Source organism: Pundamilia nyererei, unplaced genomic scaffold (genome assembly GCF_000239375.1).
Source record: "Pundamilia nyererei isolate P.nyererei 1_Seehausen unplaced genomic scaffold, PunNye1.0 scaffold00721, whole genome shotgun sequence".
Taxonomy (NCBI): domain Eukaryota; kingdom Metazoa; phylum Chordata; class Actinopteri; order Cichliformes; family Cichlidae; genus Pundamilia; species Pundamilia nyererei.
Window position 1 is genome coordinate 13,014 of NW_005188122.1, and position 13,550 is coordinate 26,563.

Genomic DNA, 13,550 nt, shown 5'->3' on the forward strand with positions numbered 1-13,550 from the left:
ATACAAACATCCATTCCCACCCTCATGCTCTCATGTACACTTACTCCACACTCAACCAACGTGGCATGGAGCTACCTGCCAGAGAGCAGCAGGTAAGCACATAGTCCCTCCTGCTAGCCCTCAATGTCTACGTGTATTTAAAGGAAGGAGGAGGAATGTTACAGGAGGAATGCTGACCCACATCCACCCATCTACATTAAGGGGACGGCTGTGGAGCGTGTGAGCAGCTTCAAGTTCCTGGGAGTTCACATCTCCGAGGATCTCATCTGGATGACCAACTGCTCCAAGCTGGTCAAGAAGGCTCACCAGCGCCTCTTCTTCTTGAGGACTCTGAGGAAGAACCACCTATCCTCAGACATCCTGGTGAACCTCTATCGCTGCACCATCGAGAGCATCCTGACCAACTGTATAACAGTCGGGAATTGCTCTGCCTTGGACCGGAAGGCGCTGTAGAGGGTTGTGAAAACTGCCCAGCGCGTCGCCGGAGCACCACTTCCTGCCATAACCACATAACACACCCACAACCACCTACACACACATACAATGGACAACTGTACCCTCAAACACACAATAATAACATGGACTGAACCACCACTCACAACCAGTAGCACTTTATATAGCCTCTTAACTGCACCACTGTATAGTTCTGAATAAATAATCATGCGATAATTTTTAATTCTACAACTGTTTACAACTTGCATAGTTCCCATTTCTGTATAGCTGTATATCTCATACTTCTGTATAGTTCTTTATTTCATATTCTGTATAGTTTTATTTTTCATATTTATATCCTGTTCATAGCCTGTTCATAGCTTGTACTCACTACAGCCTGTACATATATATAGTTATAGCATATTCATAACATACTTCATACTGTGTACATATTACATACCGTAGTAGACCCATTTCTGTAATATACTTACATATCTATATTATTGCTAATATATATTGTAATATATCTATATCATGGCTAAAGCACTTCTGGATGGATGCAAACTGCACTTCGTTGCCCTGTGACATGTGCAATGACAATAAAGTTGAATTATATTCTATTCTATTCTAATTACAAGAGACTGAACAACCGTGTTTCAGACCTCCTTCTCTCTTGAGGATGAGGCAACTTGATAAAAACCTTATAGAGGCATGATACGCTGTGTGTGTTTGGGTGATGAAGGTGCTCAGAGACAAATTTCAGGTTCCTATATTTTTATGAACCAGAGAAACAACAGGATTTAAATACTGCTATAGTTTTGGATTTGTTTTTTGGTTGTTTGTTTTTGTTTTGGAATTTTACTGGTTTTACAATTTTTAATTATTTTTTGATGTTTTGTCTTTGAAAAAATTCATGGATGAAGAGTCAAATGCTACCTATCTAACTCTGGACTGGTACACAGAGATTAACAAGTACAGATATATTTTCTTTTTTGTTATGTTTATATTATATATTCTAATAATCTGCACTAATTCTACTATTCTGTATCTCATCTGGATTCATAAAAACCTCCATGAGCCTATGTACATTTTCATTGCAGCTTTGCTACTGAACTCTGTTCTTTACAGCACAACTGTTTACCCAAAACTGCTGATTGACTTTTCATCTGAAAAACAAGTCACAACATATTCAGCCTGTCTCTTTCAGTTCTTTATATTTTACACTCTAGTTTTATCAGAGTTCCTTCTGTTGGCTGCCATGGCCTATGACAGATATGTGGCTATATGTAAACCTCTGGAATATCAAACTAAGAAAAACTACTGTGGGGATTTTCCTGGTTGTGGCTTGGCTTGTACCTGCTTGTCAAGTTGCTGTCTAAGCAATAGCAAGTGCTGAAGCAAAACTGTGTGACTCTAATATAAAAGGAATATTTTGTAATAATGCAGTTTACACTCTTCAGTGTGAAAGATCAAAATTAATTACTATCTTTGGTGTGGTCATTGTATTAGATCTTCCAATGCTTCCTATGCTCTTTATAGTTTTCACATACACAAAAATCTTTATAGTTTCTCATCGAAGTTGTAAAGAAATCAGGAAGAAAGCTGCAGAGACCTCTTTACCACATCTCTTAGTTTTATTAAGTCTCTCTGTGTTTTTTGTGTATGATGTAATATGCTTACATCATACACAAAAAACACAGAGAGACTTAATAAAACTAAGAGATGTGGTAAAGAAGTCTCTGCAGCTTTCTTCCTGATTTCTTTACAGCTCGTGCAAATCCAGATTTTCCAAAAACCACACGCATAATAATGACATTACAAATAATGCTCTATCAGCCGTTGCTAAATCCATTCATTTATGGGCTCAAAATGAAGGAAATTTCTAAACATCTAAATAAGCTGCTTTCTCAGGCCAACATCAGTCCTTGTATTAAAACTTAAAGCTAAGGTGAAGTAATTTTGTTGTTAATCAATTGTGTGCAGTTATTTTAAACACTTTTGAAATAGCCCAGACTACTAATACTCTGCCTATTTGTTAGTACATACTGTATAGTAGATATTGCCTGCCTTGTGTTTGCCTTTATGCTGCCTATGGTTGATGGAAATTATCTCGGTTAATTTCTTTGGTAGTAAACTGTTAAAGGTGTGTGACACACACTTTCAAATTCACCATTAACCTCCATATTTTTGCATCATGCTTGTCCATAAACACCTCTTATAAGATTAACTGAAGACCTGGAGAATTCTTTAGATTTGTAATACAGTTGGGATACCAATCTGCATTCAGTTAAAGCAGATATTGTCATATCTGTCTGTTTGTTTCTGTGCTAACATCAGTTGCATTTCAGCGCAACAGAATTCACATTCCTGGTTTTATTGTCTGACATCTGTCCAGAGTGGCTCCACAGTATAGTGGTTTATACTTTTGGCTGTTAATTGAAAGTTCCCTGGTTTGGACATGAAAGATCCCACAAAGAGAAACAAATCTCTGTGGTATTACATTAGGAAGGGTGCCTGATAAAAAAAATCTACTGAAGCAAACACGCAAACTGCTGTGGCAACATCTTGTGAAAAAGTAGCTTTACTGTCAGACAACTCTATATGCATGAAAAACACATAAAACCATCTTTACTTCAAAACCATTTTCTAACCTACTTCTTGCTTCTCTTCAATCACAACCTCAATTTTATGACACGGACAGTGTCTAACTGTAATTACATAATTAAATGTCATTTATTATTCTTACATTCATTCATTCATACATTATAAGTCACATGTTACAAAAGTTTTCTGTTACTTGTTTGTCCTGTTACAGCACTACAGCAGTTAGATATGTGAACACCTGTATGATTTTTGTTATACCTATGAGGTATATTATTATTAAAGAAAAATTAGGCTTTTTGGATATTTATCTAGCAGACTTTGTCACCTAAAGGACTGAATGATGAACTTGTTCTCAATGTAATGTTATGTTTCCGTCATGATATCAATTTTTAGGGAGCGTTCTGCTTGATATGATGTGCCATCTGTATATGCTGTGGTGAATTTTTGTATTCTTTGTGCATTAATGATAATTAAGTAGATTAAAGAATGTATACAGTATGGATAAAAAAAACCCAATGTTACACTTGTGGTGTTTTATAGATTTGAATTGTTTGTAAAATTTTGTAAAATCCCACCGTGAACCCAATTCTCCAATCCTCCCCTGGAGCCAAGCCACTAACCATACCCTGCCACAAAAATGGTAAACAGTTGCTGAATTTTAGCTGTTTTTGCTTTTTGTTGTTTGTTTTTGCCATCTTCAGGCCAGAGACAGTGTGTTTAAGTTCTATTTTTTTTCTCATCTGTTGTTCATTTAGATGTGTGTTTTGGGGGTTTGGGGGGGGTTGTTGTTTTTAAACCTAGGAAATATTCGGTGTAATTTTTTTTAAAACTGTGCAATATTACTCCGAAGTCTACACTGCTGGGGCAGCACGGTGCCATAGTAGATACCACTGTTGTCTCACAGCAAGAATGTCCTGAGTCTGACTCCACCATCTGGCCAGGGCCTTTCTGTTTCTTGATATTTTCAACAGTTCATGCTGCACAAAGTGTTTTTAATTCAAATGCAACTAAAATAAGTAAAATGCACAACAATGATGTAATAAAATATAAAAGACAAGAAATAAAACTATGATACCATAAAAACAACTAACGTTATTAAAACAAAAAATGTCTAGGTCCATTGTGTGTTAAAAGCCAGCTCATAAAAATGTGTCTCCAGTAAAGATTTAAAATGCTCCAGCAATTTGTGCAGATCTAATATTTAGAGTCACTTTATTCTGGAGTCTGGAGTCTGACACAGAGAAGCCTCTGCCACCACCAGATTTACGTTTAGACCCTGGAATGGATAACATTAGTTTTGAACTGGAATTCATGGTTCTTTCTGGAGCAGAGGATGTATGCTTCTTCTGTTTTCTATCAGTAAGCAGACGAGCAGCCACATTTTGGGCCATCTGGAGACGATAAATAAAAGACTGGTCCAAACCAAAGTACAAAGAATTGCAGTAGTCCAGTCTGCAAGTAATGAACAGATGAATAACACATTCAAAGACATTAGCTGGAAGGTATGGCTTTACATTGGCTTGCTGTCTCAGATGAAAAAAGCCTGACTGAACTACTGCACTCAACTGCCTATACCTACACAGTTTAAAGGAACCATCAAGGTGCACACTGAGGTTTTTTAACATTTGTCTTAAAACAAGATGATATAAGGGGCCTAGAGCACTGTCAATGTCTTTACAAACAGATTTGCCAAAAATGAAAATTTGTCTTTTGTTTTCATTTAATTAAAATAAACGTCTTCAAGGCAATGCAATAACAGGTGAAGAGAGTTTTTACAGCTTTGAGTGGCAGATACATCTGCAAGTCATCTGCAAAACAATGAAAGGAAATGTTATACCGTCAAAAAAAAGCATATTGTGGCATGCAGAGGAATCTTAGCAAAGAAGCTCAACAGAAAGTTGGAGCTTGCTGTTCAACCCTAAGCTGGTAGGGGGAGCTCTTTATTAAACCCTTGCTGGAGCTACGCTGTGCTTCGAGGGTCAATAACAGCATAACAGAACTCACTTATGGTACTGCACTCATTCTATAAAACAATAACTGTCAGTGACTTTGAACCGCAGTATAAACACAACATTCAAGATAACAGTTAAAAGTAACGTAACCATAAACAATAAAACAAGAACATCTAAACAGCAGCACATGTCCCAAGGCATGATGGGAGAGAACTGCTGCTCCCCCTGTAGACCATGTTGGACAGCCTCTCAAGAACAGTGCAGGGTCCAACCCACTGGCTCATCAGTTTGGGGGAAAGCCCTTTCTTCCTCTCCGGGCTGTAGACCCACACATGCTGACCTGGCGACAGTCCTTACCTCTTGCAGCGGGTATCATAAGCTCGCCTCTGCCGGGAGCCTGCATCTCGGAGAGCCTGCCTGGTCAACTGGTACACCTCCCGTAGCCGGGCCATGAGGTTGTGGAGATAGTCCAACCCAGGGTCCCCGAGCACCTCCTGCTCCGGGGGGGGGGGGCGAACACCAAGTCCACTGGGGTACGAAGCTCGTACCGAAACATCAAGGCTGCTGGAGTGCACTTTGTAGATTCCTGGACCGCTGAAAGGTAGGCCATTAGGACCAGGCCTCAGGCCACTTGGTGAAGTAGTCCATTGGCGACCAGAACGTAGCGGTTCCCCTGTCAGTGGTGGGGAAGGGTCCCAGGATGTCCACCCCAACCCGCTCCATGGGAGGCCCCACCTGATACTGCTGCAAGGGGGCATGAGGGCGTTGGAAAGGTCCTTTCTGAGCCGTGCAGGCATCGCACCGATGGACATGGAGCTCCTCGTCCTGGCAACACCCAGGCCAGTAGAACCTAGACCGAAGTCACTGCAGGGTCTTGGTAACTCCAAAGTGTCCTGCCCTCGCCGCACCATGGACCAGCTGGAGGACCTTGGACCGCAACTGTTGAGGTACCAAGAGCTGGAAGACCTCACGGTGACTCCCAGGAGCCTGCCAGCAGCGATAGAGGAGGCCGTTCCGGCTGGTGAGGTTGGCCCAATGGGAGTAGAGAGCCTTGGTCTCGAGGTCCAGTGTAGATACTTCTGGCCATGATGGTCTCTGACCTGCTCCAATTCAACACTGAACCTGGGAAAGGACAGGGTCTTGGTTCTGGTCGTGTTGCAGCTGTTGGGGATCCATGGCCTCCAGACCCTTGGTATCCCCTGCTGCAAACTAGACCTGAATACTGCTACAGTGCCCACCCGGAACAGAGTCATTCTCATGGCCGCCCTGTGGTGACGCGATCACTGAAGTCATGCCCTCCCGGTCCTCCGGGCATTGGCAGTACCTGCACTGTTCTTCCTCACAAGGGCGTCGGGAGAGGGCGTCTGCATTGGTGTGGAGACGTCCCGCCGGTGACGAACTCCAAAGTGGTAATCTTGCAATGTCTCCAACCACCGGACAAGCTGTCCCTCTGGTTCTTTAAAGCTGAGCAGCCAAGTAAGGGACGTGTGGTATGTGCACAGGAGGAACTTCTTCCCGTAGAGGTAGGGTCTGAAATGGAGACCCAGGATGATGGCCAGCAGATCTCGATGGGTGACACAATAGTTCCTCTCTGGTCTGCTGAGGGAGCGGCTGTAGTAGGAGATGACCCGCTCCCCCTCCAGGCGGGTCATTTCCTACTACACAGGGCCTTCCTGTGTCAGTACAGCCCCCACACCCGTGGTGCTGGCATCGGTGTCCACGACAAAAGGAAGCTGCAGGTCTGGGTAGGCTTACACCGGCGCCTCAAACAGTGCAGATCAGAGCCGATCAAACGCGCAGTCCTCCCTCCAGTGGAACTCCTGGCCCTTCTGTGTGAACCAGTGAAGGGTGCTTGCGATGGTGGAAGTCCTTGACAAAACGCCGGTAGTATGATGCCAGGCCAAAGAACTCAGCAGTGTTGCCGGGAATGGGCCAGTCCTTCACAGCAGCCACCTTCGCAGGGTTAGTGGAAAACCCTGCGCCGCTGACAATGTGACCCAAGAAAGTCGTCTCCTTTCGGAAGAGGTGACACTTTTTGGGGTGGAGAAAAAGGCCAGCCTGGCAGATAGCATGGAAAACGAAAGTAAGGTTAGCCAAGGCTTTCTCGAAGTCTGTCGCGTGGACATGGAGGTCATCCAGGTCGACCACACATCGGTCGCGGGGAATGTCAGCCAGAACCCTCTCCATTAGGGGCTCAAATGTGGCTGGGGCATTGCAGAGGCCAAAGTGCATCACCTTAAACTGCCATAGTCCCTGGCCAATGGAGAAAGCAGTCTTTAGACGGGCCTCTGGTGTCAGCTGCACCTGCCAGTAGCCACTGCACAAATCAAGGGGACTGAACCAGCAGGACCCAGCAATGTCGTCGAGGGCATTGTCAATCCAGGGCAATGGGTAGGAGTCCTTGCATGTGATGTTGTTGAGAAGATGATAGTCGACACAAAACCGCCAGGTACCATTCTTTTTTCCAAACCAGCACGGTGGGGGCTGCCCAGGGGCTGTTCAAGGGTTCAATGATGCCCGCCTCTGCCATTTCCCTGATCTTCTGCTCTGCTGCGGCACGCTTGGCAAGGGGAAGGCGACGAGGGCGCCAGGCCCTGCCGAGCCCCAGCGGCTCCCACGCGAGGTGTGGGAACAGGCGCTGTGGCAGGCTGTGTGCTAGCTGGTCGCAACCTGGGGGCTGGCACGGGCGCCTGCACAGACTGGATCTTCTCCACTCCAGCACCATTGGGGAGCGCCGGTGGGGTAGGCGGTGGTGTCGGGAAGGACCGGATCAGCGCCACCAGCTACTCCATCCTCTGCAAGTGACGTTCAGTCTGGTCCTGCAGCTCTTCCCGCCTGCGGCGCCACACCGCCGCCTGCTCCTGCTGCGTGGCCGCCAGCTCGGCCACCATTCTCGCCAGCTCCTCCCTCTGCTGGCCCACTCCTGGATCTGCCGTGCCTCCCCTCCTGGGCTTGGGCACCACTGTAAACATACACGGCAGACCCAGTGGCATTTTGATGCTTTTTATTAATACTTAGTCGGTTGCTGTTTACAACGCACACAGAGCTGCAGCTCTCCCGCTGCCGGCTCAACATTACCACAACAACAACAACCACAGGACCCAGTACAATATTTAATTTGGCGGGGCGTGATTGTGGATGCCGTGCAGGTGCGTCCGCCTCCTCTGCACGGCACCGCAGGCCACGCCCCGCCACAGTTGGATATCATGGTCGATCATGTCAAAGGCTGCTGTTAGGTCCGACAACAAGAGAGCAGAAGGGTTGCCAGAATTTAAGAGAATATTTAAGAAAATATCATTAAAACCTTAAAAGTGCAGTCTCAGTGCTGTGTAGTGATTTAAAACCAGCTTACAAATTTTCAGAGATCTTGTTAAGATAAAGGCTGGCGTGCAACTGTAAGACCACTTTCTCCAGAACTTTTGTAAGACAGGGAAGCTTTGAAATTGGCCTGTAATTAAGCAGAACAGTTGGGTCCGGATTTTGTTCTTTAAGAAGAGGCTGGATTTAAGCCTTTTTAAGATGTGATGGGACACAGCCTGTAGCAAGGGAAGTGTTAAATAATCTCTGGATAAAAGGACCAATAGTATCAAAAGTATTTTTAAGCCAACTTGGGGGAAGACAATCTAATGTGAAGATCTTAGGCGATGAACAATATCTGAACTGATATGGAGTAATGTGGAATTATACACCTATAGAGGGCTGAATTCAAAGACATCCCGAAAATCAAAATGAATAAGTGAATTAAAAAAATAAAATAAAAATGAATAAATCAGTGTCTCCCTGACAAGTTTCCTTGTGCCTGTTCCATGCCACTCCACTGCCACACAGAATATTCTTTATTGCTGTATATAGTCTTGTAAATAGTAGTGTAAAGTCATATTGAGTTAAGGGGTGTTTGGTGTCTGTGTTCTACATCTCACTGAATAAATAGGTGCTTTCAGTTGGCAGAGTTTCCTGAGCCTGTTTTTGGGTCCTTTCCCTCATGTTGGCCTCCGGGCCACCGTGTGACAGTAAGTACATCTTCTTTCACAACACGCTGGTACGTATTTTGAATACAGTGGCTTGCAAAAGTATACGGCCCCCTTGAACTTTCCCACATTTTGTCACATTACAGCCACAAACATGAATCAATTTTATTGGAATTCCACGTGAAAGACCAATACAAAGTGGTGTACACGTGAGAAGTGGAATGAAAATCATACATGATTCCAAACATTTTTTTTACAAATAAATAACTGCAAAGTGGGGTGTGCGTAATTATTCAGCCCCCTTTGGTCTGAGTGCAGTCAGTTGCCCATAGACATTGCCTGATGCGTGCTAATGACTAAATAGAGTGCACTTGTGTGTAATCTAATGTCAGTACAAATACAGCTGCTCTGTGACAGCCTCAGAGGTTGTCTAAGAGAATATTGGGAGCAACAACACCATCAAGTCCAAAGAACACACCAGACAGGTCAGGGATAAAGTTATTGAGAAATTTAAAGCAGGCTTAGGCTACAAAAAGATTTCCCAAGCCTTGAACATCCCACAGAGCACTGTTCAAGCGATCATTCAGAAATGGAAGGCGTATGGCACAACCGTAAACCTACCAAGACAAGGCTGTCCACCTAAACTCACAGGCTGAACAAGGAGAGCGCTGATCAGAAATGCAGCCAAGAGGCCCATGGTGACTCTAGACGAGCTGCAGAGATCTATAGCTCAGGTGGGGGAATTTGTCCATAGGACAACTATTAGTCGTGCACTGCACAAAGTTGGCCTTTATGGAAGAGTGGCAAGAAGAAAGCCATTGTTAACAGAAAACCATAAGAAGTCCCATTTGCAGTTTGCCACAAGCCATGTGGGGGACATAGCAAACATGTGGAAGAAGGTGCTCTGGTCAGATGAGACCAAAATGGAACCTTTTGGCCAAGACTAACACTGCACATCACTCTGAACACACCATCCCCACTGTCAGATATGGTGGTGGCAGCATCATGCTCTGGGCGTGCTTCTCTTCAGCAGGGACAGGGAAGCTGGTCAGAGTTGATGGGAAGATGGATGGAGCCAAATACAGGGCAATCTTGGAAGAAAACCTCTTGGAGTCAGCAAAAGACTTGAGAGTGGGGCAGAGGTTCACCTTCCAGCAGGACAACGACCCTAAACATAAAGCCAGGGCAACAATGGAATGGTTTAAAACAAAACATATCCATGTGTTAGAATGGCCCAGTCAAAGTCCAGATCTAAATCCAATCAAGAATCTGTGGCAAGATCAGAAAACTGCTGTTCACAAATGCTGTCCATCTAATCTGAGTGAGCTGGAGCTGTTTTGCAAAAAAGAATGGGCAAGAATTTCAGTCTCTAGATGTGCAAAGCTAGTAGAGACATACCCTAAAAGACTGACAGCTGTAATTGCAGCAAAAGGTGGTTCTACAAAGTATTGACTCAGGGGGCTGAATAATTACGCACACCCCACTTTACAGTTATTTATTTGTAAGAAAAGTTTGGAATCATGCAAGATTTTCGTTCCACTTCTCACGTGTAAACCACTTTGTGTTGGTCTTTCACGTGGAATTACAATAAAATTGATTCATGTTTGTGGCTGTAATGTGACAAAATGTGGAAAAGTTCAAGGGGGCCGAATACTTTTGCAAGCCACTGTAATTCTACGAATAGCCCAATTCAAGCTTGTCCTGCACTTTACCTTTATAATAAAAAGATATTTTTGTAAGTCCGTAATATAAAGTAAAATTATTTATTTTTTTAAAAAGGAAACTGATTTCCTTGGCACTATTACAAGGCAGGAAGCATGTGTTGGATGAATACATCATATTATAAAACTAAAAAAAAAGCCTAAAAAAATATATTCTTCCTAAACTACTGAAATTTCACTGTTGAAATTAAACATATGATATGACAAACAATTCAGTTCACACTGAACAGAAAGGACAGGTTAACTGTACACTCCTAAAGCCTAAATTACAAGAGACTGAACAATCATATTTCAGACCTTCTCTCTTGAGTGTTGAGTTAACCTGATAAAAACCTTATACAGACTTGCATGATACACTGTGTGTGTTTGGATGATGAAGGTGCTCAGAGACAGATTTCAGATATTTTTTATGAACACGAGACACAGTAAGAGTTGAATACTGGTATAGTTTTGAATTTGTTTTTTGTTTGTTTGTTTTTGCTTTGGATTTTTACTGGTTTCACAAGTTGTTTTTTATGTTTTGTCTTTGAAAAAAAACTTCATGGATAAAGTATTAAATGTTACATATCTAACTCTGGACTGGTACACAGAAATTAACAAGTACAGATATGTTTTCTTTTTCATCATGTTTATATTATTTATTCTAATAATCTGCACTAATTCTACTATTCTGTATCTCATTTGGATTCATAAAAACCTCCATGAGCCTATGTACATTTTCATTGCAGCTTTGCTACTGAACTCTGTTCTTTACAGCACAACTATTTACCCAAAACTTCTGACTGACTTTTTATCTGAAAAACAAGTCACAACATATTCAGCCTGTCTCTTTCAGTTTTTTACGTTTTATACTCTAGCTTGTTCAGAATTCCTTCTGTTGGCTGCCATGGCCTATGACAGATATGTGGCTATATGTAAACCTCTGGAATATCAAACTATCATGACAAAAAATACTGTGAGTATTTTCCTTGTTGTGGCTTGGCTTGTACCTGCTTGTCATCTTGCTGTACTAGCAATAGCAAGTGCTGGAGCTAAACTGTGCGACTCTAATATAAAAGGAATATTTTGTAATAATGCAGTTTACACTCTTCAGTGTGAAAGATCAAGATTAATTACCATCTTTGGTGTGGTTGCTTTGGTAGATCTCTCAATACTTCCTATGCTCTTCATAGTTTTCACATACACAAAACTATTTATAGTTTCTCATCGAAGTTGTAAAGAAATTAGGAAGAAAGCTGCAGAGACTTGTTTACCCCATCTGTTAGTTTTAATCAGTTATTCAGCTTTTTTTGTGTATGATGTAAGCATAGCTCGTGTGAAATCAGATTTTCCAAAAACCACACGCATAATAATGACGTTACAAATAATGCTCTATCAGCCTTTGCTAAATCCGTTCATTTATGGGCTTAAAATGAAGGAAATTTCTAAACATTTAAATAAGCTGCTTTCTTAGGCCAAGATCATTCCTTGTATTAAAACTTAAAGCTAAGGTGAAGTAATTTTGTCGTTAATCGGTTTTGTGCAGTTATTCAAAACATCTGTCTTTCTACATAATCAAATCATTCCAACTTTCAGGCAGAACATTTTTCATATTAGAATATTATATCTGGGAAAGTACAAGAAAAATTGAAGTGAAATAGCCCAGAGTACTAATAGATACTACGTAGTAGATACTACATATACTAGATATTGCCTGCCTTGTTTTTCCCTTCATGCTGCTGGAAATGATCTCAGTTAATTTCTTTGGTAGTAAACTGCTGCAGATGTGTGACACACCCTTTCAGATTCACCACTAACATCTGCATCATGCTTGTGCATATCATAAACACCTCGTATAAGAGTAATTGAAGACCTGGTGGATTATTTAGATTTGTAATACAGTGGGGAAACCAATATGCATTCAGTGTAAGCAGATATCCGCTTATCTGTCTATGTTTCTGTGCTAACATCAGTTGCATTTCCGTGCAACAGAATTCACAATAAAACTGTTGCCATGTACACACATTCCTGGTTTTATTGTCCAGAGTGGCTCCACAGTATAGTGGTTTATACTTTTGGCTGTTAATTGTAAGTTCCCTGGTTTGGAGATGAAAGATCCCACAAAGAGAAACAAATCTCTGTGGTGTTGCATCAGGAATGGTGTCTGACAAAAATCTGTTGTGGCAACGTCTTGTGAAAATGTAGCTTTTGCCTGTCAGACAACTCTATACGCATGAAACACATCAAACCATCTTTACTTCTAAGCCATTTTTTAAGCTGCTTGTCTTCAATCACAACCTTAATCTTATAACATTGAATATGTCTAACTATATTTACATAATTAAATGTGTTTTATTATTCATATAGTTATCCATTCAAACATGATAAGTCACATGTTGCCAGTGTTTCTTTCTGTTACTTGCTTGTCCCGCTATAGCACTACAGCAGTTACATATTTAAATACCTGTATCATTTTTGTTATAAAAAAAACTTTCTATGAGTGGGTAAGCAGTTAAAACAGAGTGATGAGAGGCAGTTTTACAGCAATATACTGTCAGGGCTCTGTGTGCGGGCAGGTGGAAATGTTCTGGAGGCCGACCACTTGGAAGGCAGTGGCGGCCACTGAGCAGGTCTGGAGGTCGGCCGCGATGCCAGCGGTGGCGACAAACTCTTTCCGGAGGCTCCTCGGACCCACCAGCTAACTTGGCTTGAAGCTGGACGGGCGGCTCGGGCCCTCCAGCAGACGTGACAGGAGGCTGAACGGACCCTTCGGGTCCTCCAGCAGACGCGGCATGAGGCTGGATGGGCTCCTTGGGCCCTCCAGCTGACGAGGCAGGACGCTGGCTGGGTTCTCCCGAACCCCCAGCAGACGAAACTTGAGGCTGGCTGGGTTC

General features: G+C 42.7%; 1 protein-coding gene and 1 pseudogene across 1 annotated transcript; both read left to right on the plus strand.

The window, feature by feature from the left end:
* Window positions 1-1,345: 1,345 nt before the first annotated feature.
* LOC102210235 (olfactory receptor 2AT4-like) lies at window positions 1,346-2,373 on the plus strand (annotated as a pseudogene).
* An 8,845-nt stretch (window positions 2,374-11,218) lies between these two features.
* On the plus strand, window positions 11,219-12,130 carry LOC106455906 (olfactory receptor 2AT4-like). Its single transcript, XM_013907982.1, has one exon. The coding sequence runs from the start codon at window positions 11,219-11,221 to the stop codon at window positions 12,128-12,130; it is 912 nt and encodes a 303-aa protein (XP_013763436.1).
* The last annotated feature ends 1,420 nt before the right edge of the window (window positions 12,131-13,550 follow it).

Coding starts and splice junctions, on each gene's coding strand:
- LOC106455906 (XM_013907982.1), top strand. CDS start 11,219: ATGGATAAAGTATTAAATGTTACATATCTAACTCTGGACTGGTACACA.